A 25,471-nucleotide genomic window follows, 5' to 3' on the forward strand; every position below is an offset into this window, starting at 1 on the left:
ACGGCTTGTGTTTTCACATTTGACAGGTACTGAGATCATTCTAGAGGGACCTTCCAAACCAGCAGAAGGAAGTGAAATTCATGAATAAAAGCTGACCATTATGTTGAAACCTTATGTGCAGTGAAATCCTACAAATTCAGAGGTGGCAGGTTTCATTTGCTAAAGGTTGTGTGAGGCCCATCCCCATCCTGGGTGCTAATGTGCATCACCACAGTACCTGCTGGCCCGAGAGGGTTGACTCCTCAGATATATACTGCTTCCGAATGGAGTAAAACATAGCACATTCTTTACTAAGGCTTTCAAAACATTCCTTCTCTTCATCCCAGTTCACCTGGTCCAAAGAGAGAAATTAATACCTCAACATAGGTACTTGCTTTAACAAACATTTCATTTCGAAGTGGAGGTTACAGACTACTTAAAGCTTTTTTCATGTAACGTTTTCAGCATTAAATCTGTAAACCGGAACTGCCGAATACGGCTGGGGTAGGTGGGGTAAAGGGGGGCCTTCAACTGTTGTATCCTTTTCATCTCCATCATTCCATGTGAAGGTGTGGCCCCGTGCCCTCTCCCGCCAGCCCACACGCAGGTACCCACATACTTAGGAATGGCTTGACCACTTGCCTCCGTGGCGAGTCGAAGAATGAAGATAGGCAGACCCTCCAAAGGGGGCACATAGCTGTCGATGAGCAGGGGTAATCCAGTCAAGTTCCCTTCCTGCTTGTGCAGAAAAGGCCACGACAAGGGACAAGAAGTAAATTGTTAGAGTTTAATCTAGTTCCATTTCCCCAGTGCTCCCTCCAGGTCTTGTCCGCATGTCTGCACTCTGGGTGACCAGGTGGCCTGACTGGGCTGGGCACCGAGGGCAGGAGAGCAAAGTGCTTAAAAAGAGCTTTTTGTACAGAAAAACTTCTTGTTTCAATATGCTCACCAGCTAAAGAACACATCGAGATGGAAAGCCCCAAAGTTTAAGGGATAAGAGGAAGAAACAAGGAAAGCAAGTGGCCTGGCATCCTCTCATTCGCAGGGACTGTGGGATTCAGCTCTCCCTTGTTGGGGTACTTCACCCCGGGAACAGGAAGGGGCATGAATGGATGAGAAAGCAAACAGGGAGTGAGGATGTGAACGGATGTCACATGCTGCATCTCACAGGGGCGGGCAGCCTTCTCCCTTCTCGTCCTGATCTCGGACCAACTACAGAACTTGACTCTTACCTGAGGAATGCAACAGAGGCATAAAAATGGCTGTCACACACCTCATCGATTTCCAAAGAGAAATAGTCTGCGAGCATCTCAGCCTTCTTCCTCAGAAACTCAACAATGTACTCGGCAAGTCCTTCTTTGGGACCATCTTCCTCTGTCCAGCCACTCTCAGGACTATCCAAGGCAAGCATGGCCAGGTCAAACAGCGGCGCTGGCTCCTAGAACAGAGGAGATGTCAACCGTGCATCCAAGTGAAGCCTGAATTCCTTCCCACAAAACCACCACAGGCACACCTCGGCGGTACTTGGGGTTTGGTTCCAGACTGCCACAGTAAAGGAGTAGCACAACACAGGGAGTCAAACGAATTTTTTGGTTTCCTAGTGCACATAAAAAAAAGTTACGTTTACACACATATGTCTAAAAAAACAATGTACACCTTAACTAAAAAAAAACTAGTCAGCTGTAATCATCAAGACAGTATGATACTGGCACAAAAACTGACACACAGATCAATGGAACAGAATAGAGAGCCCAGAAATGAACCCTCAAGTCTACAGTCAACTAATCTTTGACAAAGCAGGAAAGAATGTCCAGTGGAAAAAAGTCTCTTCAACAAATGGTGCTGGGAAAATTGGACAGCCACGTGCAGAAGAATGAAACTGGACCATTTCCTTACACCAAAATAGACTCAAAATGGAAGAAAGACCTAAATGTGCAACAGGAATCCATCAAAATCCTAGAGGAGAACACAGGCAGCAACCTCTGTGACCTCAGCCGCAGCAACTTCTTGCTAAACCCGTCTCCAGAACCAAGGGAAGCAAGGGCAAAAATGAACTATTGGGACTTCATCAAGATAAAAAGCTTTTGCACAGCAAAAGAAACAGTCAACAAAACCAAAAGACAACCGACAGAATGGGAGAAGATACTTGCAAATGACGTATCAGATAAAAGGACTAGTATCCAAAATCTATAAAGAACTTCTTAAACTCAACACCCAAAGAACAAATGATCCAGTCAAGAAATGGGCAGAAGACATGAACAGACACTCCAAAGAAGACATCCAAATGGCCAACAGACACATGAAAAAATGTTCAACATCACTCGGCATCAGGGGAATACATATCAAAACCACAATGAGATGCCGCCTCACACCAGTCAGAATGGCTAAAATTAACAAGTCAGGAAACAACAGATGTTGGCAAGAATGCAGAGAAAGGGGAACCCTCCCACATTGTTGGTGGGGATGCAAACTAGTGCAGCCACTCTGGAAAACAGTACGGAGGATCCTCAAAAGGTTGAAAATAGAGCTACCCTACGACCCAGCAATTGCACTACTCGGTATTTACCCCAAAGATACAAATGTAACGATCTGAAGGGGCACCTGCACCCCCAATGTTGATAGCAGCAACGTCCACAATTAGCCAAACTATGGAAAAAGAGCCCAGACGTCCATCGACAGATGAATGGATAGAGAAGATGTGGTATATATATACAATGGAATATTATGCAGCCATCAAAAGGAATGAAATCTTGCCATTTGCAATGACGTGGATGGAACTGGAGGGTATTATGCTAAGTGAAATAAGTCAATCAGAAAGACAATTATCATATGATCTCACTAATATGCGGAATTTAAGAAGCAAGGCAGAGGATCATAGGGGAAGAGAGGAAAAAATGAAACAAGATGAAACCAGAGAGGGAGACAAACTATAAGAGACTCTTAATCATAGGAAGCAAACAGGGTTGCTGGGGGGAGGGGGGTGCTGGGATAGGGGGAGGGGGGTGGTGGGATGGGGTAACTGGGTGATGGACATTAAGGAGGGTATGTGTTGTAATGAGCACTGGGTGTTATGTAAGACTGATGAATCACAGACCTGTACCCCTGAAACAAATATACATTATATGTTAATTAATTGAATTTAAATTTAAAAAAAGTGAAAAAAGAAAATGTGTGCTTCTGGAAAAAAAATTATTGCTAAAAAATGCTAACCATCTGAGCTTACAGTGAATTATAATCACTGATCACAGTTTGTATTATACACAAATACAATAATAAAAAAGTTTGAAATATTGCCACAACTACCAAAATGTGACACAGAGACAGGAAGTGAGCAAACGCTGTTGGAAAGCTGGCGCCAACAGACTTGCTCACTGTGGGGTTGCCGCAGACCTTGAATTTGTAGAAATGCAAGGTCTGTGACGCACAGGGAAGCACAGACTAAAACGAGGTGTGCTTGTGTGAAAGCCACAAAGCCATGATCCTGACAGCAGCTGAGAAACCCCAAAGCTAACACTCACTCGAGCCCATCTCCCACAAAGAAAACACCTGAAAATCCATAAGAAAACCTCTTCCCCCTCCTCCCCGGTGGCCATTTCAGCAGCGAGGATGTGCCAGCCTGCTGAGCAGGTGGGAGGGGGAGGCTGGGTGGAGGCACTGCCCTCCCGTGGAGCTGCAAGTCTTCCACTGCCTCACTGAGAAGGAAGCCAGGGGAGGGGAGAAGTTCAGTGACCTCTCAGCTAAGTCATCTGATTAGGAAGAAGACTGAAATACATGGTTAAAAGTAAGATGCCTCAATTTTCTTCCATTTCTCCCCTTCTGATGTTACTATGGTCATTCATTTTACATGTTATAAACCCACAGAACACTGTTCCTATTTTTTTATAATAGAGGAGTCAATGAAAGGACCCGACAATCTAAATGTTAATGCACTTGGTACCAGAACTTTAAAATCTATGAAGGATCAAACTAATGGAACTGGTAAAGAGAAAAAGACAAATCTGCAATTACAGTCAGAGGTTTCAATATCACCCTTTTTAAAAAATAAACTGGAACAAATAGAAAGTCAGGATATAGAAGATCTGAGCATCACTGTCAACTTGCTATTCCTGCCACTCAGAACACTGCACTCAAGCAGACCAGAATACACATTTGTTTCAAGTGTGCGTGGGTCATTTAGCAGCACCAACCATACTCTTAGTGATTTCTAATTCAGGAACAGGTATCAGGAAAATCTCCAAGTAACTGGAAACAACACACTTCCCAATAACCTGTGAGTCAAAGAAGAAATCAAAAAGGAAATAAACTATTTTGTCCTGGATGAAAATGAAAACTTATCAAAATTTGTGGGAAGCTGCTAGAGCAGCACTGAGGGGAAATTTATTAGCACTTAACACCTATATTAGAAAAGGATGATGTCCAATCAGTGACCTCAGCTTCTACCTTAATAAATTTGAAACAGAAGAGCAAATTTAACCCAAAATAAGTAGAAAGGAAGTAATAAAGATCAGAGTAAATTATCAGTGGAATAGAAAACAGAAAAACAACAGAAAAATCAATGAAACCAAAAGTCAGTTCTTTGAGATCAATGAAAATTGGTAAACTTCTAATCAGACTGATTAGGTTAAGAGAGGATACACATCGCCAATATTAGGAATGAGAGAGGATCTACTTATTAAAAGAATTATGAAAAATACTATGAACAACTTCATGCCAATAAATTCGAAAACTTCAATGGACAAATTCCTTGAAAGGAACCAAAACCAAAGCTCTGTCAAGAAGAAAAAAATCTGAATAGTTATCTAGGAAAGAAACTGAATTTGTAGCTAAAAACCTTCCTTTGAGGAAATCTGCAGGCCCAGATGGCTTCACTCACTGTTGAATTCTACCAGACATTTAAGGAATAAACCCCAATTCTATACAGACTCAGATGATGAAAAAGGAGGGGATAGCTTCCAACTCATTTTATGAAACCAGCGTTAATGCTGATACCAAAACCAAAGACTACAAGAAAAATAAAAACCAGTATCAATTCACGAACATATATGTAGCAATTGTAAACAAAATTCTGGCAAATCAATTTCAATAATATATAAAAAGAGTAACATATCACGTACAAGCACGGTTCATCCCAGGAATGCAAGACTGGTTTTTAACATGAAAATCAATGTAATTCATTATATTAAGAAATTAAAAAAGAATACCATGCAATTATCTTAACAGACGCAGAAAAGGCATTTGAAAAAATTCAATATCCATTCCTGAATAAAAACAAATGTAAGCAAACAAGGAACAGAAGGGAACTTCCTCATCCTAATAAAGGACATCTCATCTCTACCTATGGCAAAAAGCATACTTACTTTCAAAAGACTGAATGTGTTTCCCTGTATCAGCAACAAGAGAAGGATTTCCATTCTCACCACTTCTATTCAACATTGTACTAAGGGTCTAGTCAGTGCAATCAGACAAGAAAAAGAAAGAAAAGCCATCCAGATTGGATAGGAAAAATAAAACTGCCTTTATTGCCATGATCATTCATGCAGAAACTGATGGAAATCTGTAAGAAAACTAGTAGCACTACTAAGTGAGTTTGGCAAGGTTGCAAGGTACAAGATCAGTGTACATAATAAACACTTGTGTTTCCACTGGACAACTTTTAAAATGCGATTAGCGTCAAAAAATGTGGGATATTAAGGGATAAATCTAACAAAAGATTTCCTCCTCAAATTGCTCTGTAGATTCAAGACAATCCCAATAAAGATCCCAGTAGGCTTTTCTGTAGCGTTATGTCAGCTGTACAAAGATAATATGAAACTACATAGATAAGTAGTCTGATTTTAATTCTAAATTAAAATTAAGCATTGAAAAGGTCCTGGAAGAAATGACCTAATACTGTCAGCTGGGGTTGGTTGTGTTTGGGTCATAGGCTTTAGAGAATGTTTATTTCTATTTTTATCTCTTTACAAGTTTTCTTAGATATGTATTAACCAATATCATACTAAAACTTTGTTTAAGCTGACTACCAAATGACTGTTCTGCTTTGTATAAAACTGTGTTATAACTAAAGATACTTCCATACACAAATCATACAATACAGAAGCTGTCCTAGGCATATTTGGAAAAACCTAATATACTGCAAATCAGACATTAGGGTAGAGCTATTATTTTCAGAAATGACCAACTGTTGGAAGTTTCAGAAGTGAGAAGCAGGAAGCAAACTTACCGACAGCCTCAGAACACCGAAATTGGCAAAATCATAAATGAGTATCTGGTAGAACAGTTCTTCACTGAAAATAAAAATGAAGTGACTTTAAGGAAATGCTGAATCCATGCCTGAGAGTCAAGCAGTCAGGACAAACGGGAGAAAGAACTCCTGCAACATGGATGAGACATGCTGTGGAGCCTTCCTGACAGTCTATGAGACTCCTTCTCCTCTAAGGAGCTGGGACCCGCTGCATGCTCCAGCTAGGACTCTGGCTGGCGGGCCTCTGCACGTGGCTTAGAGCACTAAGACTAAGTCTCTAAGTCACTCAGGCTCTGTCCCCACCCCCTGGTGCTGTAAAAGGCTGTTGAACGCCCTGTAGGTGAAATGTAAGAAATTTTTGCTTGCTTACTTTTTCCCCACTTACAAAGAATCCTCCTACAAGTCACCTTTTCTTTTCTTTTTTTTTACAACTCACCATTAAAAATAGTATGGAGTGTATAGGGAGGGCAGGAAACGATAAATAATCACAAGTAGATACAAGGCAGAATCAGACCACCCGGGTGTTTGGTGTAGGATGATGCACTGTCTGGCAACACTCCAAAAGCAGCTGTCAGGTGTACAATACACTGACCTCCTTACATAACACGGTGCTGAAATAAATGGTACTTTATAGTTCTTAAGCAATCTGAACCATATAGGTCTGTTTAAAGACTTCTCATTATCAAAGTAGACAAGGCATCTGCTACACCTGTATTACAAGGGGGAAACTGAGGCACCCAGCGAATACCTGACTTGTCCCGAGTCAAAGTTAATAAGGTGGAAAGGAAGGAGCTGAATCCAGATTCTGCACTCTGAACCTGGTTCTCAATCTGTTTCTTTTACCTTCTCACTGGGAAACCATTCACATTTATTAATAGCTGAAATTCTTGGACTGGCCTGGCTTTCTGTTTGTAAAATGAAAGAACCTGAACACAATGTGATCTGGAGCCTTGGAAATGTACTTACAGGAGCTGGAAAAAAAAGAACAAGGGCAGCAGAATTCCCAACACATTCTTAAGAGACAGCCCACTGCACAAGCCAAAGGATTCTCAAAGCAAAGACAAGGGATCTTGAACAGAGCTGCACGAAAAGGGCCCAAAAGGGGTGAGTTCTGAATACCCAAAGAGGTATGTGTGCCAGCAGTCAGCTCTGGGCCGGGCAGTTTCTGGGTGAGGGAGGAAAGCAGTTCTTATCTTGTGCACCACCCCCAAGCAACGTATGGTGGCTGCCTTGCTCCACGGGCTCGAGAAGCACTGCAAGGCGACAGCAGGGCTTGGTGGGAAAGGGCCCCCACAGTGGCCAGGTGATGCCTAGTAGATGCAGGGTGGCAGCACCCTCCCATCTGTGCCACCTAATTGAGAACAAATTTGATACAGGTTCTAGACTCACTAGGAGCTCATCCACGAAAGCCTCTGAGAACAATCAATAGAAAGGTCACTGGCTACGTACTGGGCAAATGGCACAGCTTGTCAACCCCGCTGGCTCATGTGATGGTGAGAGTAAGCCTTGGTGACATTCCCTAAGGAGGAAAGGGGGCATCGGGTCTTTTTGTCTCTTGCATCCCACAGTACCCCGCTGCACACAGCAGATGCTAGAATTCTCTACTGGCACTAAGCCCTTGACACTTGGTTCAACTACATTGGTCAACATTTACTGAGGACCAAGAACCTGCCAAACATCAGGCTTCTCATGTCATTTCTTATGCTCACAAAACTTAAGTAGTAATTTCCAAATTTGCAGATGAGACATCTGAGACGCAGTTTAGGAAAGTATCTTGTCCACCGTGACATAAACGGTAAATTGTTGGGTCTGGACTGGAAACCATCTCTGTCTGTCTCCAAAAGCCAGGAACCTTTCCAAACAGCTCATGCCGCTGTCCCTGGCTTTTTGCACTTGCATCTCCAGGACCATTCTTGTAGCGGTCCTGCTTGTGTCATGCACTCACTCGTTTACCTCAGTTTGGTGGTGTTGAGAAGGTACAACTTGGTCTGATGCTGCACCAAGGCCCACTGTGGATTCACGCAGCCTACAAAGGAGTGGTTATGCAGCATCTCCCGGAGTGCTGGAAAAGAAAGCGCAGGTCAGGAACGGCATCCCAAAGCGCCAAGCACCAGAGCTAGAGACCACAGATGAGCAACGATGCCTGCAATGTACCTCTTGCAGCAAACACACACAAATGAGGAATAGATTATAACTAATCTTTCAAAATGCAACAAAAACATTGCCCAAAGGTAAAGGAGAACTTGGCCCGCAGATCACACCCCGAGGCAATGCAGGAAGCCAGAGAAGTACTGCGAGCTCGGAAGCCAGCTTCACCCAAAGACACCAGAGGAACCTTGGGAATCATGAGTGCAAGTTTTCGCCGGCTCTCAGGTACGGGGAAAGAAAAACAAAAAGGTAGGAATGATTTGAAACGGGGAGTCTAACAGGAGGCCACTTCCCCAGCACGTGAAGCTGAGACACCAAGGGCCACACCCTCAGGCAAAAGAAAAGAAATCCTGCCATGTCCCGGGCCCCAGGGCAGGGAGCCCAAATGCCCACCCATCTCAAGCCTGGGTGTTGGGGCTGAGAAAAAAATCATAACCCCGAGAATCTGGAACCACCGCTGGTCCTCACATGTTTTTGCAGCAAGACTCACGCTAAGCACTGCCTTGTATGGAGATTTTAATTTAACGTTGATTCCAGGGCTGACTGATCCTCCAGGTCCCTGATAGAATCAAATGCAAATTCTCTGTGGAGAAATTCAGTTTCAGTCCAGGCTTCAAATTATACCCCACAGATACAACACCAGTAGCTAGCAGTCAAAAAATTACAAAACACACAAAGAATGCACCAAGAATTAGAATCCAGAAGAAACCACACGACCTCTGCAAAGGTTCAGAGACTGGAAATACCAGCAGAGAAGAGAAAATAAGTATGTTCAGCATGCTTCAGAGGGATTAAACAATGAATGAGCAGCAGGAGACTATCAGAAATGATCAAGATCTCCAAAAAATCCAAATTTCTAAAAATGAAAAATATAGTAATTGAAATTAAAACTCAAGACCGACTTCACAACAGATGAGACAAAGTTGCCAAGATAATAACTGGTAGGTAGATCTGAAGAAATTATCCAGAATGCAGCGCGGAGAGACAAAGAGAGGAAAACTATGGAAGCAGCTTATGCAACATGGAGGATAATAAATATATATAACTCAAGTTCCAGAAGGGAGAGAGGGCAGGGGGGAGATGATATTTACAGACTTTGAAGCCAAAAATATCTGAGACTATCCCAGAAATGATGGAAGACACCAAACCTCAGTTCTAGGAAGCCCAACAAAACCCACACTTGGCACACAGAGATACTGGACATTAAAGAAAAGAGATCTTAAAGGCACTCAGAGACAAAAGAGAGATTCCTCACAACGTAATAAAATATAAGACTGATAGCTGGATTTTCAGCAGTAATAGTGGAAGCCAAAAAATGACAGAACAACACCTTTGATGCATTAAGAAAAACTGTCAATCCAGAATTTTAAACCCAGCAAAAAACACTTTTCAAAATGATGAATTAGACAAAACAAAACTCAGTCGGCCACCCAAGACCGCACTAAATGATATGCTTCAGGCAGACCATGAACGATCCAAGGGAAAGAATTATGAGCAAATAATATTCGCTAAATCCAAACAAGCAGACAATAACAATGTATTATGGACCAATCTGATATCTACATGAAAACCCTGACTCTAACACCATACACCAAAGACGAACTCCAGGAGGACTAGGGCTTTATGTATAAGCATTTTAGGAGACAATATAAGAATATGTCTTTAATTATCCCAGAGTTGGGAAGCATTTCCTAAATAAGATTTTAAGAAGCCAGTCTAAAGAACAACTCACAAAATCTGCCTATGTTAAATCTAAGAATTTCTGTTCATGAAACAAGTATTTGTTTAAAAAAAGAAGAAGAAGAAGAAAATGGGTAAGTCCTAAATTGGGGGAAGATGTTTTCACGTAACTGATTATTATCTGGAATATATGAAGAACCCCTTGAATCAGTTCAAAAAGACCAAAAACCCACAGAAAAATGGGCAAAAAACTATAGAAAAGGCACTTACCGGAAGGGGAGACATCCTTAAGTTCAGAGTAATCAGGGAGATGCGAATAAAACCACCATTAGCTACCATTTCACGAACACCAAACTGGCAAAAAGTCTGACAAGGTCAAATGTTGGAGAGGAAGCAGAACAAATGCAGCTTCCGTACACTGTTGGTGGGACCAACCATGGGTATATTTATCTGACCCCTTTGAAAAACAGTTTATCATTTTATGACCCAGCAGCAGCTCTGCTGAGTGTATACCCACAGCCGAGCTTCCCAACTAGTGTGCCAAGCTCTTGAATCTCTCATGGCCAGGAGCGGGACGGGTACGAGGAGGCAGAGATGAGGCCATATGAATCCAAATGTCCTTCAACAGCAGAATGAACAACCAAGTCACCAAGTGGAATCTATTACACAGAAAAAGCAAACCAGAGCTATATGTAGTAAGATGGATGAATTCTAGGAACAGAATGTGCGTGTATGTGTGTTTCATATATATATTACACACACACACACACACACACACACCAAAAAAAACCCCTTATAATACGATTCCATTTATGTAAAATTTAAAACTTGCAAACTGAACAAATTTTTTAGGGCTACAAATATGGGTGGTAAAACTATATTGAAAAGAAATAACAATCATAAAATTTAAGATAGTGGTTACCTCTAAGGGAGAAGGGAAGGGGACAGTTTAGGGAAGAAGCACCTGAGAGCTTCAAAGGGGATGAAACCCACAATGCTCTATCTCTTAAGCAGGTGTTCACGTGTTTTCTTGTGTAGATCCTATGTATGTATTTTATAAATTTGATTTTTGATTTACGAATACATCTGTGTGTGTGTGTATGCGTGTGTAAGTAAAAATACCACCACCATAAAGGGGGGTAGGGGAAGAGGGTCTGCGGACCACAGGGAAGGGTCTGTATACCACGTTTTCACTATACTTTTCTTTTTTAGCTTGGGCACCACAAATGAATTCTCATACTGTTACATAAGTTCTGTAACACTCTCTGTCCCCTCAACCCCCAATAAAAAGAGACTTATTTTCTTCATTTTTAGAATGAAGTGTTCCCCTCTGTTCCCACTGGAAACTCAATGTCTCTACAGGATGTACTGCGTAGGCGGAAAATGATTATTTTAAAAGCTGGAGAACATCGAATAATCTTGAATAATGAGGCACTGGAGGAAAGAGAAAGCAGTGTAATCCACTAAAAAAAGGGTCAGAGATTTTTCCATACGAATTTTTCATGGAACCCTCTGACGCATCCTAGCTACCGAGGTGCGGCCTTGCCAGCCTGGGCAGGGAAGGGAGTAAGCGGCTGCCGGCTTGGCCTGGGGCTTCCAGAGTCGCTCCTTCAGCCAGGCAGGCCTTTTCTTCCCTGGGCTTCCTGAGGCTACTTGGACCTCCTTCACGACTTCTTATCAGGACCCAAGGGCCTCTGTTTCATCTGTCTTCTAACTATCTCCACAGCATCAGAAGTCTGTGGGCATTTCCCTGCCATTCTGCCAGCAGCAAAATGGACAAGATCCTTCTGGCTTCAATGCCAAACCACACAGCTGAGTTCTCAATGGAGGCCCTGGTCTCACTCAGGAGCGAGGAAAGCCAAACCCGAAGGAAGTGCGACGGGTCCTCTAGTTCTTCATGGCCATGTGCAGAGCAGGAGCTTGGCGCCATGCCAGATGGCCTTGCAGAAGCCCCTGGGTGCACAGCCTCTGGTGGCTGTCAGGAGATGATCTGAAGCCCTCCCCGGCAGGTCTCACCCTGGGCTCGGCTGATGTGGCCTTCTAACTCTGTTACTTTCATTTTACCTGATGTTGTAGCCACTTATTTACTCAACACTCCCCACACCACCACGGTATCCTGTACGGCAGGGGTCAAGGCTCATTCACCTCCCCCTATGCTTTGGGCCCCGGCACCAGGCATTCTGTGCAGAGAACATACTTGACAAATGTCTGCCAAGCTGATTTCATGTACCAAAGGAAACGATCACCTGGGAACAAGCCATATGAAAGTATGAACACTGACACCCAGGACCGTTCGCCAAAGACCAAGAAAATAAAGTAAAACAGTGGGTAAAATGTTAAACACATTCACATTCAAACGATAGCAAAAAAATTACAACATTCCTTGTCCTCATTAATTAATAGATCCAGGCGCCTGGGTGGCTCAGTCGTTAAGCGTCTGCCTTCGGCTCAGGTCATGATCCCGGGGTCCTGGGATCGAGTCCCACATCGGGCTCCCTGCTCAGCAGGAAGCCTGCTTCTCCCTCTCCCACTCCCCCTGCTTGTGTTCCTGCTCTCACTCTCTCTCTCTCTGTCAAATTAATAAATACAATCTAAAAAAAAAAAAAATTAATAGATCCAAAGTTTGGGACTCGCACGTAAATTCAGTCATTACTAATCTGAGATGAGCCGAATTCCGTGGAACTGAGTGGATACTGGGCCAAAAACTACTCTCATTTGCTGATCAGTGTGCCCACCAAGGCTGCGGAAATCCAGCAGACTCAAGAGAGCTGCCTGGTTGAGTGTCCGACTTTAACATCCTTTAGAAGAAAGATTCACCTCTCAGGCGACTCCTCTCAATCATGTACACGCTGTATCAGCAAATATCTATGAGTCCACCTGCCAGGCACTCTGTGGACAGCAAGGGTGACGCAGTGTGTGCGACAGACACGGTCCCCGCACAGACAATACACTGATCGAACAGTCACACAAATGAGCACAATGAGGAACTTCGGTCCAAGGAGAGCACCCCTTACTTCTCTCCTGGGCTAGGGGCATGGCTAGCCCCTGTGTGGGAACAGCCGGGCTGTTGGAGTGCTAAGGCAAGTGGCCTTCCTCACCAAATTGGAGCTTCAGGGCAATCCTGTACAGCCTTCACCTTGAGGACAAGCAGCTTGCCCCACCTGGGGCCTCAGGCCTAAAACACATGACAGGGGGCAGGACCCAAGGCCCCTCCCGTCAGACAGAGGCCCAAGCTTACGACGCATGCGTGCGGTATCCCGGCTGATCATCACCAGGGCCCTGTAAAGGCTGTAGCAGTGCTATCGTGCTGTGGAGCAGGAAGACGATGCCCCGAAAAGGTTCACAACTTCCCACTGGGCAAGCGAATGGTGTGGCTGGCAGGGGCTGCCGCAGAGCCTGTCTGGCTCACTCCACTCCCACACGACAGGCACTACATGCTTTCCCTGAGACTCTACACCGGCGCACCTGAAAAACCAGCCTCGGTGGCAGGGATCAAATCACCAGGGGCACATGCCCCCACACGCCACTGGTTTGGTTAGCCTCTGAGTCCTGGGCCAGCCACCTCGTGTGCAGGCCATGCCAGTCACCACCCGCCCGTGGTGACATGTGTCCCTGGGCCCGCTTCTGATCGCGGGGATGTTCCAACTCGTCTGTCCTCTCCTGTCCTCTCCATCTTCCATTCCATGTCCTCACCTTCAAAACAGGTAACAGCAGCTGCCCTGCCTCCCGCACAAGACGATTCTAGAATTAAATGAGATAACGTGTACAAATACATAGTTCAGGAACATTTAGATTCATCATCCGAGCCTCAGCAATAGACTCCAAACCTGACCAAACTTGACGCAGGTTAGCTTGACAATGCACTGAAAATAGTATGCAACTAGTCAGAAATTTCTCGACACTCTAAATAGCCTGCTTTACATAAGGGATACAAACTCTTCAGGAAGTTGAAGTAAACTCCAACTCTGAGGGAGGCTGTCAATTGAAACTACTGTGAACAAGCCCCCTAAATAAATCAAGGAGCAGCCCACCTCTCTTACATTGTTTCAAATGGTTTTAAAAGCTCCCAGCTTGAAAGCCAATAACCGGAAGTAAAGAACAACTGGAGCAAGTCTTCCTGGAAATAAAAATCAGAGGCCAACTGGCAGCTACTTCTACAGCTGGCAAGACCTCAGTCACAGGAAGCTTTTACCCCTCCCACGTGTAGTGACACCTACGGCTCTGCCCACATGTGGACAAAGGCCCAGAGTGCTGAAAAAGAGGGGAGGAACAAGGAAAGGCAAACAAACAGAGGCTTTCCTGAACTCGTTCAAACAAGAGGAGACTGGGACAGAGGAAAACATAGGGGCCAGAGTCAGAGCAGTGCTTTAGAAGGTGGAGGATCGGGGCACCTGGGTGGCTCAGTCGGTTAAGTGTCTGCCTTTGGCTCAGGTCATGGTCCCAGGGTCTTGGGATTGAGTCCGCATTGGGCTCCCTGCTCAGTGGAGAGTCTTTTTCTCCCTCTCCCACTGCCCCTCCTTGTGCTCTCTCTCATAAATAAAATCTTAAAAAAAAAAAAAGGTGGAGGATTAGTGTGAAAAGTGCTAACCTGCTCCCCGGCCACTCAGGGCTTTACAATCTAATCTAGATTGTCATATTTTAAGACACAGCGCTGAAGCACAACTATTTTAACCAGGAAACGTGTTAGAGATGAAACGTGGAAAGGCCATGACTAACCCGTGTGGACCCAACTGCAGAGCCGCTGTGTGGAGCCCGGAGCCGTGCTGTCTACACTTGGAGCACGAGTGTCTGACTCACCAGGTGCGGATGGCCCTTTGGGCCAAGCTGCTGTTCTACTCCTCAATCCTTGCTCAGTTCGTGCCCGGGACAGGACTAGCCCCCTTGAATTCCTAAAACCACGGTAGCTAGTTTTGAAGTAACAGGACCAAAACGGAGCTCTATACTCAAGTATTCTGAAACACTAGTTCTGAGGAAGGTGATACTGATTTATGGCTTTGTCTTCGGGATATAAAAATATCTATTGACTCCTTACTCTGTAACAAGTACTCCTTACTTACATTTCATCTCTAATCAGCACAATCAGCTTCAAGAGCAAAATTAATCCCATTTTACAGATGAGGAAAAACCGATACAGAGCAAGGTTAAGTCACAACTCCAAGGTCACACAGTGGAAGTGGTAGTGCCAGGATATCCCCTCGGGGCCCTCCAAAGCCTGTGCGCTTTAGCAAGAGCACACACCGTGTAGGCCACAGATTAGACTCTTGTGGGTCATCACACCGCTTTAAGCTAAGAAACGAATTGAAGATTATGTAAATGACTCCTTTACTCTGGCTGCTAGGCTTTAGTGAGAATACAGATCAACTATAATTAAAACCAGAGACTACTTTTTCCCTTCCCTCCCAGTTGAAGATGGTCTTTCAGGGCGCCTGGGTGGCTCAGTTGTTAAGCGTCTGCCTTCGGATCAGGTAATGATCCCAGGGTCCTGGGATCGAGCCCCGCATCGGGCTCCCAGCTCAGTGGAAAGCCTGCTTCTCCCTCTCCCACTCCCCCTGCTTGTGTTCCCTCTCTCACTGTGTCTCTGTTGAAAAATAAATAAAATCTGTAAAAAAAAAGAAAACGGCCTTTAGCTGCTGCCGCTGCGGCTGAGGAAAGGGAGGTGTGCTCGGCATGCGCAGTGGCTGCCCTACTGTCAATGCTGCATTTCCTACAATTTGACGTTGGCAGCTCTGGCCCTCGGAGGCCCCACAACCGCCGGCACTCACGTACTCTCATGTCCCCGCTCACTGATTTCCTCCTGGAGGCTCAGCACACTGGTGAGGTTGATGACCCTCCGCCGAGGGGTACATGCTGCTGTCATTTCCTTTCGGGAATCATCTTCCACCATTTCCACATCAGAGCTTTCCCGAGGCCTCTTTCTGCAACGAAGATAAGGAGCCGGCAGATCATGACTATCCTTAAAAACATTTTTTTTTTTTTTTTTAAGTCAGCCAAATTTTGCATACTGCATTTTGGAAAAGGGAGCAGCTTCTCGTGCTGGCTCTGCATGTCTGGGGCGGGGTCCTTGTGTGGGCGGCAGACTAGCAAGATCGGTCTGTTCTCCTGCACCCCACACCCTGCCATTCGGATTGACCCTGAGCCTGCCGCGGCCACGCACCAGACAGACAAGGTGCCGGCCCTCAGCATGCTTACTTTCTAGTTGGGGAGTCAGCCACAGAAAAAGGATCATTTGAAGTAGCAGAAAATGCTAAGAAAAATAAACAAGGTAACAGGATGATGGGGCAGTGAGAGGGCCTCTGGCAAGAGGTCACGCATGAGTGGAGGCCTGAGTGGCAAGAAGGTAGTTTTCCTAGGCCCAGAGCACAGGGAGAACAAAGGGGGTGGGGGAGCTCAGGCAGTTCAGGCCAGCCACACAGTGGAGTGGCCGAGCACCCCGCAGGAGAGGGAAAGCGGGGAGGCTGAAGGGGGAGCAGGGCAGGTGCACCCAAGTGCAGGGGGAAGTGTGGGTTTTCAGCTGAGGAGTGATACAGTCTCATTTCTGGTTTCACAGATTTCTTTCGACTGCTATGTGGTAAAGAGCTTGGTGGTGTTAAGTTCCCCCAGTGACAGAGAGACACGTAACCCTGCCCTGCATGACACGAGATAGTGTACGTAAAGTACCTGGCACAGAGTGGGCTCCCCACAGGTGGCAGCACCCTTGATGATTCCCTGGAGACATCCCTACACACTGTATTGCTAGATGGGCTTGGCAATGAGAAACTGGAGTCAAGTAACCCATCCAAACCCCGATAGCCACTCAGCGCTGGGCAGATGCACAGCCCTGGGCGGGCGCCTTCACCCTGAGCCCAGGCGCGTCCCCGAGCCTGCTGGGGAAGGAGCGTCCCGGGAAAGCAGGGAAATGACAGCCGCTCTTCCATCCGCCCTTCTCCCATGCTCACCACCAGCCCCCAGGCTTCGGGGGCTTCATAATTTGAACTGAGAAAATGCGTTTTTCTTGAGAGGAGTGGAAGCAGCTTTGAGGGCGATGAAGGAGAATCCTCTGGATATTTTAGGGTTCTCTCTGGCCACCTCTGCTATTGAGGCGTTATCAAAACCCAGTACTAAAAATAAAAGATACATCTTATTTTTTTTTCTGATGTGTGTTTAACTCATGCTTGGAACCACGGACATTTAAGATATCTCAAAGGCCACTGACTGGGGGACTCTCAAGCCATGGTCAAAGGTGGAGAGCGGACAAGGCAGAGCACTGTCCCATTGGAGGCAGAGGGCAGGTGAGGCAGAGAGAAGCGGCAGGTGCTTCATGCCGAGTCAAGACAGAGGCGGTTTCAGTTAAGAACAGCAGAGGCAGGCTGCACTCCTCCTAAAGTCCATACCTGGGGTTGCCCGGGCTGGAAGGGGGCCCTCTCTTCTCTGCTGTTTCTGAAGTCCCCTCTGTTGCATCTCCCTCCGTGCCCTGATTTCTGGCAGCCACTTGAGCAGGCTCTGGGAGTTCAAGCATTTCCTCATCTTGCTGCCCAGCCCTGCCACTGGAAGCATCGGTCCTGTCTTCTAGGACAACGTCCTGAGGCTGAATGGACACGGCCTTGCTCCCGGGCTGTAGAAAGGCATCGAGCTTCTGTTCCCGTGAATCTGTGCGGACCATCTGGTGGGCATAGACCTTGTCGCCACTTCCAGAAGTAGATGAGGGGGTCACACCCATTGTGGATTTAACCACCTCCCCAGAGGGGCCAGCAAGACCTGGTAGTAAAGTCTGTGTCAAAAAAGAAGGTAGTGGGTTAAAAAAAATTTTATTTATTTTTTATTTTTTTTATTTTTTTAAAGATTTTATTTATTTATTTGAGAGAGAGAAAATGAGAGATAGAGAGCACGAGAGGGAAGAGGGTCCGAGGGAGAAGCAGACTCACTGCTAGGCAGGAAGCCCGATGCAGGACTCGATCCCAGGACTCCAGGATCATGACCTGAGCCGAAGGCAGTCGCTTAACCAACTGAGCCACCCAGGCACCCAAAAAAAATTTTTTTTAAATAAATAAGATTCCTAGCCACTGTGGTTTTTCAAGCTCAATGGCATTTATGTAATATATGATTCACTTTATGTTTTTGCTGAACTCTTTCTATATTCTGTCCTATATGTTTCAATAGAGTAGAATCCACATGGAAAAAAAAAAGGCGGCAGTGGGACGATTCAGAATATGAAATAAATAAGTTCAGGTCCCAGGGGCGACTCTCGATCTTGGGGTTAAGTTTGAGCCCCAAACTGGGTGTAGAGATTAGTTTAAAAAGTAAAATCTTTAAATAAAAAAAAAGAAGTCCAGATCCCAAAGTGGAGCAGTACTGGAGAAAGAAGCTAGAACCAGGTATAATCATCATTACAGAAGTATTAATATAGAAGCAATTCTGAAAAAGATACACCAGTAAAAATACAAAAATTCAGAAAAATCCTTATAATTTTAAAATTGGTTTGAAATGGGGAATATTAGTGTAAAGTCCTTATATTTTTGTGTTTCCTTTTTTTTTTGCTTCCATAAGAGGATTTCATTTTTTAATTGTAGTAATATATACATAAAATTTATCATTTAACCATTTTTAAGTGTACAGCTCTGTGGCATTAAGTACATCACATCATTGTGCAGCCATCACCACTATCTATCTCTAGAACTTTTTCAATGTCCCAAACTGAAACTTTGTACCCATGAAACAAAAACTCACCATTCTCCCCTCCCCACTAGCTCCTGGCAGCCACTAGTTTGTCTATTTTTAGATATACAATTTCCTAGCTCTGTCCACTGGAAAGGCCTAAAGCAATGACCACCCAGCAGCAATAAGGACCCCCTGATCCCAGATTATAGTCTCTAAATACCATCCCCACTAAAATAAACCAGAGTTCCTTAGAGAAATGGCCAATTCCAGGGCTTGGGCTTGGAAAGTACAGAGTGAGCCTACAACATCTTCTCTTGAGAAACAAGAAACCATCAAAGACTAATGGAATTGGGTCAAAATGACAAGAGCACCAGTTTGAAGGGGTTTTTGTTGGTCTAAGATTGGATAATTTGGGGATCCAAAAGAAAAATGACTATAATTAACTAAATTATATTGCTTTGTTAACAGCTTTGATAAAATATTAAGAGAAAAAGAAAAAGATGGTAAGGGAGAGGGAAAGAGAGAGGACAAAGTCATTAAACACCACTGGAAATCGCTCGGACATGAACTCATTCCTTTGCACACAGATAATTAAAGGGACAGAACTCAGCATTTACCCTTACTTTCTACTGTGAACTGTATTTCAGGATAACCAAAAAGCTCTAAAGTTATTGTACACAGAAGAATTACAATCAATTGAGAGAAAACGATAAAATCAGAAAACCATAATCTTGCGATCCTAGTGAAATAACTGATTCAGGTAATGGTCATCAATGAGTGGTGAAACCATTAAGCTAAATATTCCTGGGGAACTTGACAATGAAGGAAACAGGCTGTCACCAGCTGAACCCACAGATGAGTCTTATCACCAAAATGACATAACAAGTCAGTATGCGCCTCCTGCTGGGGCGTGACAGAAAGTACATGGCATCATCTATCAAAAATTCTCACACAGAAATCTCATTCACAAATCTGAATGTAATCATGCCAGTTTATAGGAATTCCCAGGTTACAGGAAATGTGGAGGATTAGAACAAGTTAAATGACACTAAGAAGCAGCAATCAGCCAGAAATGTGCATTATTCTACAAGAAGCCTTTAGAATAAGCCAATAAGAACAACAAAAAAAGTGTACAGGGACTTTTCTGGTTTCAAAGAGACTTAAAAGAGATTTAAAAGACAACAATTATAGTGAGTAGAACTTAACTGAATATGTATTTCAATGAAGCTACTTTATAAAAGGATCTTTTCTGGACAGTTGGGACATTAGAATATGGACTAGATATTAAATGATATTACTATTAATTTTGTTATGTATAAAAAAGGACGTTGTGATTATATAAGGAAAAGATATTTTTAAAACGCATAATAAAATACTAGGGAAAAAAGTAAATGCCTGAAGTGCGCTTAAAATATTCTTTTCCCGGGCGCCTTGGTGGCTCAGTTGGTTAAAATATTCTTTTCCCTTGGGGCACCTGGGTGGCATAGTCGGTTAAGCGTCTGACTCTTGGTTTCAGCTCAGGTCATGATCTCAGGGTTGTGAGACTGATCCCCACATTGGGTTCCATGCTCAGTGCAGAGTCTGCTTGAGATTCTCTCTCCCTCTCCCTGCTCCTCCCATTTGTGCGCGCTCTCTCTCTAAAATAAATAATCTTTAAAAAAAAAATGCTCCACATCACTTGCCAACAGGGAAATACAAATCAAAACCACAATGAAATACCACTTCACACCAGTCAGAATGGCTAAAATTAACAAGTCAGGGAACGACAGATGTTGGCGAGGATGTGGAGAAAGGGGAACCCTCCTACACTGTTGGTGGGAATGCAAGCTGGTGCAACCACTCTGGAAAACAGTATGGAGGTTCCTCAAACAGTTGAAAATAGTACCCGATGACCCAGCAATTGCACTACTGGGTATTTACCCCAAAGATACAGATGTAGTGAAAAGAAGGGGCACATGCACTCCAATGTTCATAGCAGCAATGTCCACAATAGCCAAACTGTGGAAGGAGCAGAGATGCCCTTCAACAGATGAATGGATAAAGAAGATGTGGTTCATATACACAATGGAATATTACTCAGCCATCAGGAAGAATGAATACCCAACACTGGCTTCAACATGGATGGAGCTGGAGGAGATTATGCTAAGTTAAATAAATCAATAGGAGAAACACAATTATCACATGGTTTCATTCATATGTGTAATATAAGGAATAGTGCAGAGGACCATAGGGGAAGGGAGGGAAAACTGAATGGGAAGAAATCAGAGAGGGAGACAAACCATGAGAGCCTCTTGACACCAGGAAACAAACTGAGGGTTGCGGAAAGGGAGGTGGGTGGGGGAATGGGGTAACTGGGTAATGGGCATTAAGGAGGGCACGTATTGCAATGAGCACTGGGTGTTATACGCAACTAATGAATCATTGAACACTACATCAAAAACTAATGATGCATGATATGTTGGATAATTGAATTTAAATTAAAAAAAATTAAAAAACAAAAACAAAAACAAAAAACTGCCACTCTTTCCCCACCCTCAAGTTAGAAAGGGAAAGAGAAAACATATATGGCAAAATGCTGATGGCTGTTGAAGCTCGGTGACAGGTACATGGATTATTTGTATAATATCTACTTCCATGTGTACTTAGAAATATTCAATAATGAGCTAAATAACAAAAAGTTAAATAAAGTAGCAAATGTGCTCAAAAAGGAAAAACCTCCCTTCATGGATAATATAAAACCCTTGCAGAGTAAACACGCAAATGAAGTGACTATAACTGACCCTTGAACAAAGCAGATTTGAACACAATGGGTCCACACTTGTATACAGAATTTTAGTAATACAGTGCTGTAAATGTATTTTCTTTTCCTTATGATTTTCTTAGGAACAGTTTTTTTCTAGATTATTTTACTATAAAAATACAATATATAACACATATACAAAATATGTGTTAGTCGACTGTTTATGTTATCTGTAAGGCTTCTGATCAACAGTAGGCTAATAGGAGTTAAAAGTTTTGGAGAGTCAGATTTTTGACTGCCTACAGGGTCGGTGCCCCAACCCCTGCGCTGTGTAAAGGTCAAATGTATTTGCTTCATTTGCCTTGCAATAGCCACAGAAGCAGAAATTAACAGAACTACTTTGCAGATAGTAATTTTAAGGTCCAGAAGAGTGAAACACCTTGTCCAACAGGATAGAGTTGCCACAAACCCCAAGAGCCCCCAGGCTTCCTGATTTCCATACCAAAGTTTCCCTGCAAACCAGGGCTTGTGCCGTAGGCCCTGGGCAGTGTTGTGCAAGACAAAGCTGTGGAGTGGGAGAGAAGGTATTCTGATGCCCCCAGCAGAGTGGGGACAGCTCTGAGTTTGGACCCCACCACCCACAGCAATGCTCCAAGGCTTGTGCCACTGCACCAACAGAGGCAGGCTGTCTGATCCAGAAACCCACTTTCCTTCTGAAGGCACACAGGTCAGGACTATGCAGAATTCTCTGGGAAAATACAAAGTAAGCTAACTAAATGAACCTGACTCCTGCAAAATAAGACAAGGAGGAAGACGAGAAGTTCCTTCCCCAGTGCAGCCACAGACACACTCCAGGACCTCTGGCAAATCTTTCTTTCGATCTCAGCTAGGACAGAGCAAGACAACCACTCTGGCCCAGACAATGTGCTCCTTATTTTCACCTCATACTTTGAGGCTGTCTTCCCGCTCCCCGCCAGCCACACCTTTGCCAGGTCCTGGCAATTCCAGATCTTCAACCATCTGGGAGTGGAGCCACCTCCAGACCAGACCCCCCAGACCCCTCACTGCTTCTCCCAAATAGCTGCGGACCTCCATCATGCCCCTCTGCTGTCCTTTCCCCACTTGACCACAGGATTCTTCCTAAAAGTTTTATATCTCAACCACCGGCACTGCAAGGATTTGTGTGGCACCAGGGGTCCAGCAAAACTAACAGAAGACTGAGCGCTGGTTCCCAGGCAGAACTGCCTTCTGCCCACCTGCCACACACACCTCTCAGGTGGCATCAGCAGCGACCCTCGCGGACTCACCACCCAAGCCTCGGCCTGGGCTCCAGAGGTGGTAGGGCTGCCCCCACGGCATTTACCCTCACTGCTTTGTGCCCATGGCGCCTCCCAGAGAGGGGCTTTCCATGAAGTTTCCTATGGGAAGCATTCACTGGCTTGGGAACTTAAAACGTTTTCTGTGAAGTAGGCTCCCAGAAGCCCACTCTCTGCTTGCAGGACCCGGTGCTTCCATTTCTTTTTTTCTTTTTCTTTTTTTTTTAGGGGGGAGGAAGAGGAGAGGGAGAGGGGGAGAGAGAATCTCAAGCAGGCTCCATGCCCAGTGCAGAACCTGACTTGGGGCTCAATCCCACAACCCTGAGATCATGACCTGAGCTGAAATCCAGAATCAGATGCTTAACCAACTGAGCCACCCAGGTGCCCCGACACCCCCACTTTTTTTTTTTTTTTTTTAGAGAGGGAGGGAGGGGAGAGGAGGGGGGATATTTCTGTTTATTTCTGTTTCTCTAGTTCTGGGGTCTGTTGTGCTTCTGAACACACTCTCACCATGTGCTGCCTAGAATCCCATCCTGGCAGAACTGGGATGGGATACTGGAGATCGTATTATCCCCCATTTTACAGACAGGAAACCTGAGGCCCCGGAGAGCTGGGAGTAGCTTAGAACCATAAGCACTTAGAACCTGGGTAATTATAATAAGGTGGATGGTGCCAGGCCCTGCATCGGGACACTTCCACCTACTGCTTGTCACCACCCTCCGAGATGATGATGACCAATTCAGTCCTCAATGAGGGAGCCAGGGAGACCAGGGAAGGTTAGTCACATGGTGGTAACCCAGGCCCGTCTGACACTAAGGCCCTGCTCCTCCCACTGTCCCACTGCCTCCCAGGGGCCCCGCCCCTCCACTCTGCCCTGTGAATGTGGGCTTAGCCCCCTCCATCCCCAGGGAAGATGAATGCATGGAAGAGGTGCCCTTATTCTGCTTCAGACAGCTTGTATGAAAAACTGAGAAGTCAGTCGAAGGTCGTAGATGGAGGCAGAGTGAGACCGCAGGCCTCCTGACTCTAGGAACAGGGATAACATAATCCTTTCATGGTTAGGTTCAAAAAAGGAAAAGTTACCAAAGGAAAACTATCCGAGTGATCCTTGGAAAGACAGTCCTAAAGCAACAAGCAAAACTCTGGGCTCTCGTGTCTGATGGGCCACATTTTCAGGTGGTGGCAAAAGCACCAGAGGCAGGGCCGGACGGAGAGCACCCTCACCTGGGTGAAGTACATCCTGGAGGAGTTGGAGCCTAGGAGCTTGCTCTCAATGTGCTGCTGCACCCGCTCCAGGATGCTGTCCTCATGCAGGAAGTGAACTTCGTGCTTTGTGGGGTGCACATTGACATCCACGTTCTGGGGGCTGATCTCTAAGCTGGCAGGAAGAAAAGCAAACTATTACTTCGGGTGGCGGGGAATGGGGAAAACAATTCTCGCCAGCAGACTTGTGGGTTCAAATGACATAGCGGTCAAAACTTCCGGGTCAAGTCCTAGCGACCTGGATTCTGAAGCTGTGTAGCCTGGGCTCAGTGACATCATCTTTCTTTGCTTCAGTCTCCTCATCTGTACAGCGGATATAACACGTGGTGGGGCTTAAATTCATGCAAAGCACATTGCGTGTTTTTACCTGGCATATTTATTATACATCAGCTGTTACCATCGTTCCAGAACTAGTGGAATTTCTTATTGCATGACCTGGAGCAAGTCACTTAACCCCTGTGGATGGGTTTTCTCATCTGTAACCATGAACCTGTTCCCTACTTACTTTTCAGTATTATGAAGATCGAAATAAGAGTACACGTGAGAGAATGTTCTATCATCAAAATGTAATGTAAAAGTCAGTTTAGACGCTGTGCCAGCTATCACCTGACTGCCTCGGCTCCACATCCATCTTTCACTGTTTGCTCCGTGACCGCAAGGTGAATCTGTGTCAGGAGAGGGCACTGGAAGGACCGTGGAGAAGGAAGGGGTTTTTCTGCCAGTTAGGGGGCAGCTTCTGGCTGGTTCGGGGGCAAGATCCGTTATTCACCTTGGTTTCACCAACACGGGGGCTGGCACACGGGAGGCCCTCAGTGAGACTCTGTTGCGTGAGTAAATGAAGGCAAACTATGCCCTTCACCTGTGAGAAAGGACAGAACCTCCTTTTGCCAGTGGCGGATGGGATCCACTCTGCTAGAGCTATGAGCAAGCCCATCTCTTTCAAGAGGACAGCTGGACAGAATTTGTTCCTTGTGAGTCTCGGGTGAGGAGTCTGACGCTGCCTTACCTGAGGTACAGGAATGGGTGTGTGTTTTTGGGCAAATATGCAGCATACACTGTTTCAATGGCTTTTCTTAAGGAAGCTGACTCTACCAGACGATCTAGAAGATAAAAGGAACATAACCAGCTCAAAACTGTCCTGAAGGGAGAGGCAACAGGTGCACGTTTGTACCATGCCATGAAATCATTCACAAAAAACACTTCTGGAGAGACATCTTCAGCAGACCCCGGGAAAGAAAGGCCTCTTTTAATGTGTTGCTATCCACCAGCATCTGGCTCTGGGCTTCGGGCTCTCTCCTCTCAGCCAAGTCACAGGACCATGGGAGGCAGTAAGTTCTGCCTCCCCGCTTCCCTTCCCTCAGTCAGCCCGGGAGGACTACCTTTGCCCTTGCCCGGCACGGTGGGCAGTGTGTGCTGTCAGCTCTCAGACTTTTCAGGCTGCACATACACACTGGCTGCCTGTCACATATG

At 45.1% G+C, this 25,471-nt stretch overlaps 1 protein-coding gene across 4 annotated transcripts in view; it reads right to left on the minus strand.

The window, feature by feature from the left end:
- MLH1 (mutL homolog 1) overlaps nt 1–25,471 on the minus strand; it is a 42,559-nt gene that overhangs the window by 883 nt on the left and 16,205 nt on the right. For 3 of the 4 annotated variants that reach the window (XM_025884495.2, XM_025884520.2, XM_073902184.1), the window contains exons 10-19: nt 25,008–25,101; nt 23,963–24,116; nt 17,419–17,795; nt 15,815–15,963; nt 13,742–13,789; nt 8,174–8,282; nt 6,200–6,263; nt 1,253–1,417; nt 622–714; nt 218–331 (exon numbers count right to left, since the gene is read on the minus strand). In XM_025884495.2, the coding sequence (XP_025740280.1) occupies nt 218–331; nt 622–714; nt 1,253–1,417; nt 6,200–6,263; nt 8,174–8,282; nt 13,742–13,789; nt 15,815–15,963; nt 17,419–17,795; nt 23,963–24,116; nt 25,008–25,101 (1,367 nt within the window). The remainder of the gene's footprint in view (nt 1–217; nt 332–621; nt 715–1,252; nt 1,418–6,199; nt 6,264–8,173; nt 8,283–13,741; nt 13,790–15,814; nt 15,964–17,418; nt 17,796–23,962; nt 24,117–25,007; nt 25,102–25,471) is intronic. The other variant, XM_025884509.2, reaches the window with a different exon arrangement.

This window comes from Callorhinus ursinus, unplaced genomic scaffold, assembly GCF_003265705.2.
Source record: "Callorhinus ursinus isolate GAN/ISIS: 27379988/994484 unplaced genomic scaffold, GSC_fseal_2.0 scaffold1, whole genome shotgun sequence".
Classification (NCBI taxonomy): Eukaryota; Metazoa; Chordata; class Mammalia; order Carnivora; family Otariidae; genus Callorhinus; species Callorhinus ursinus.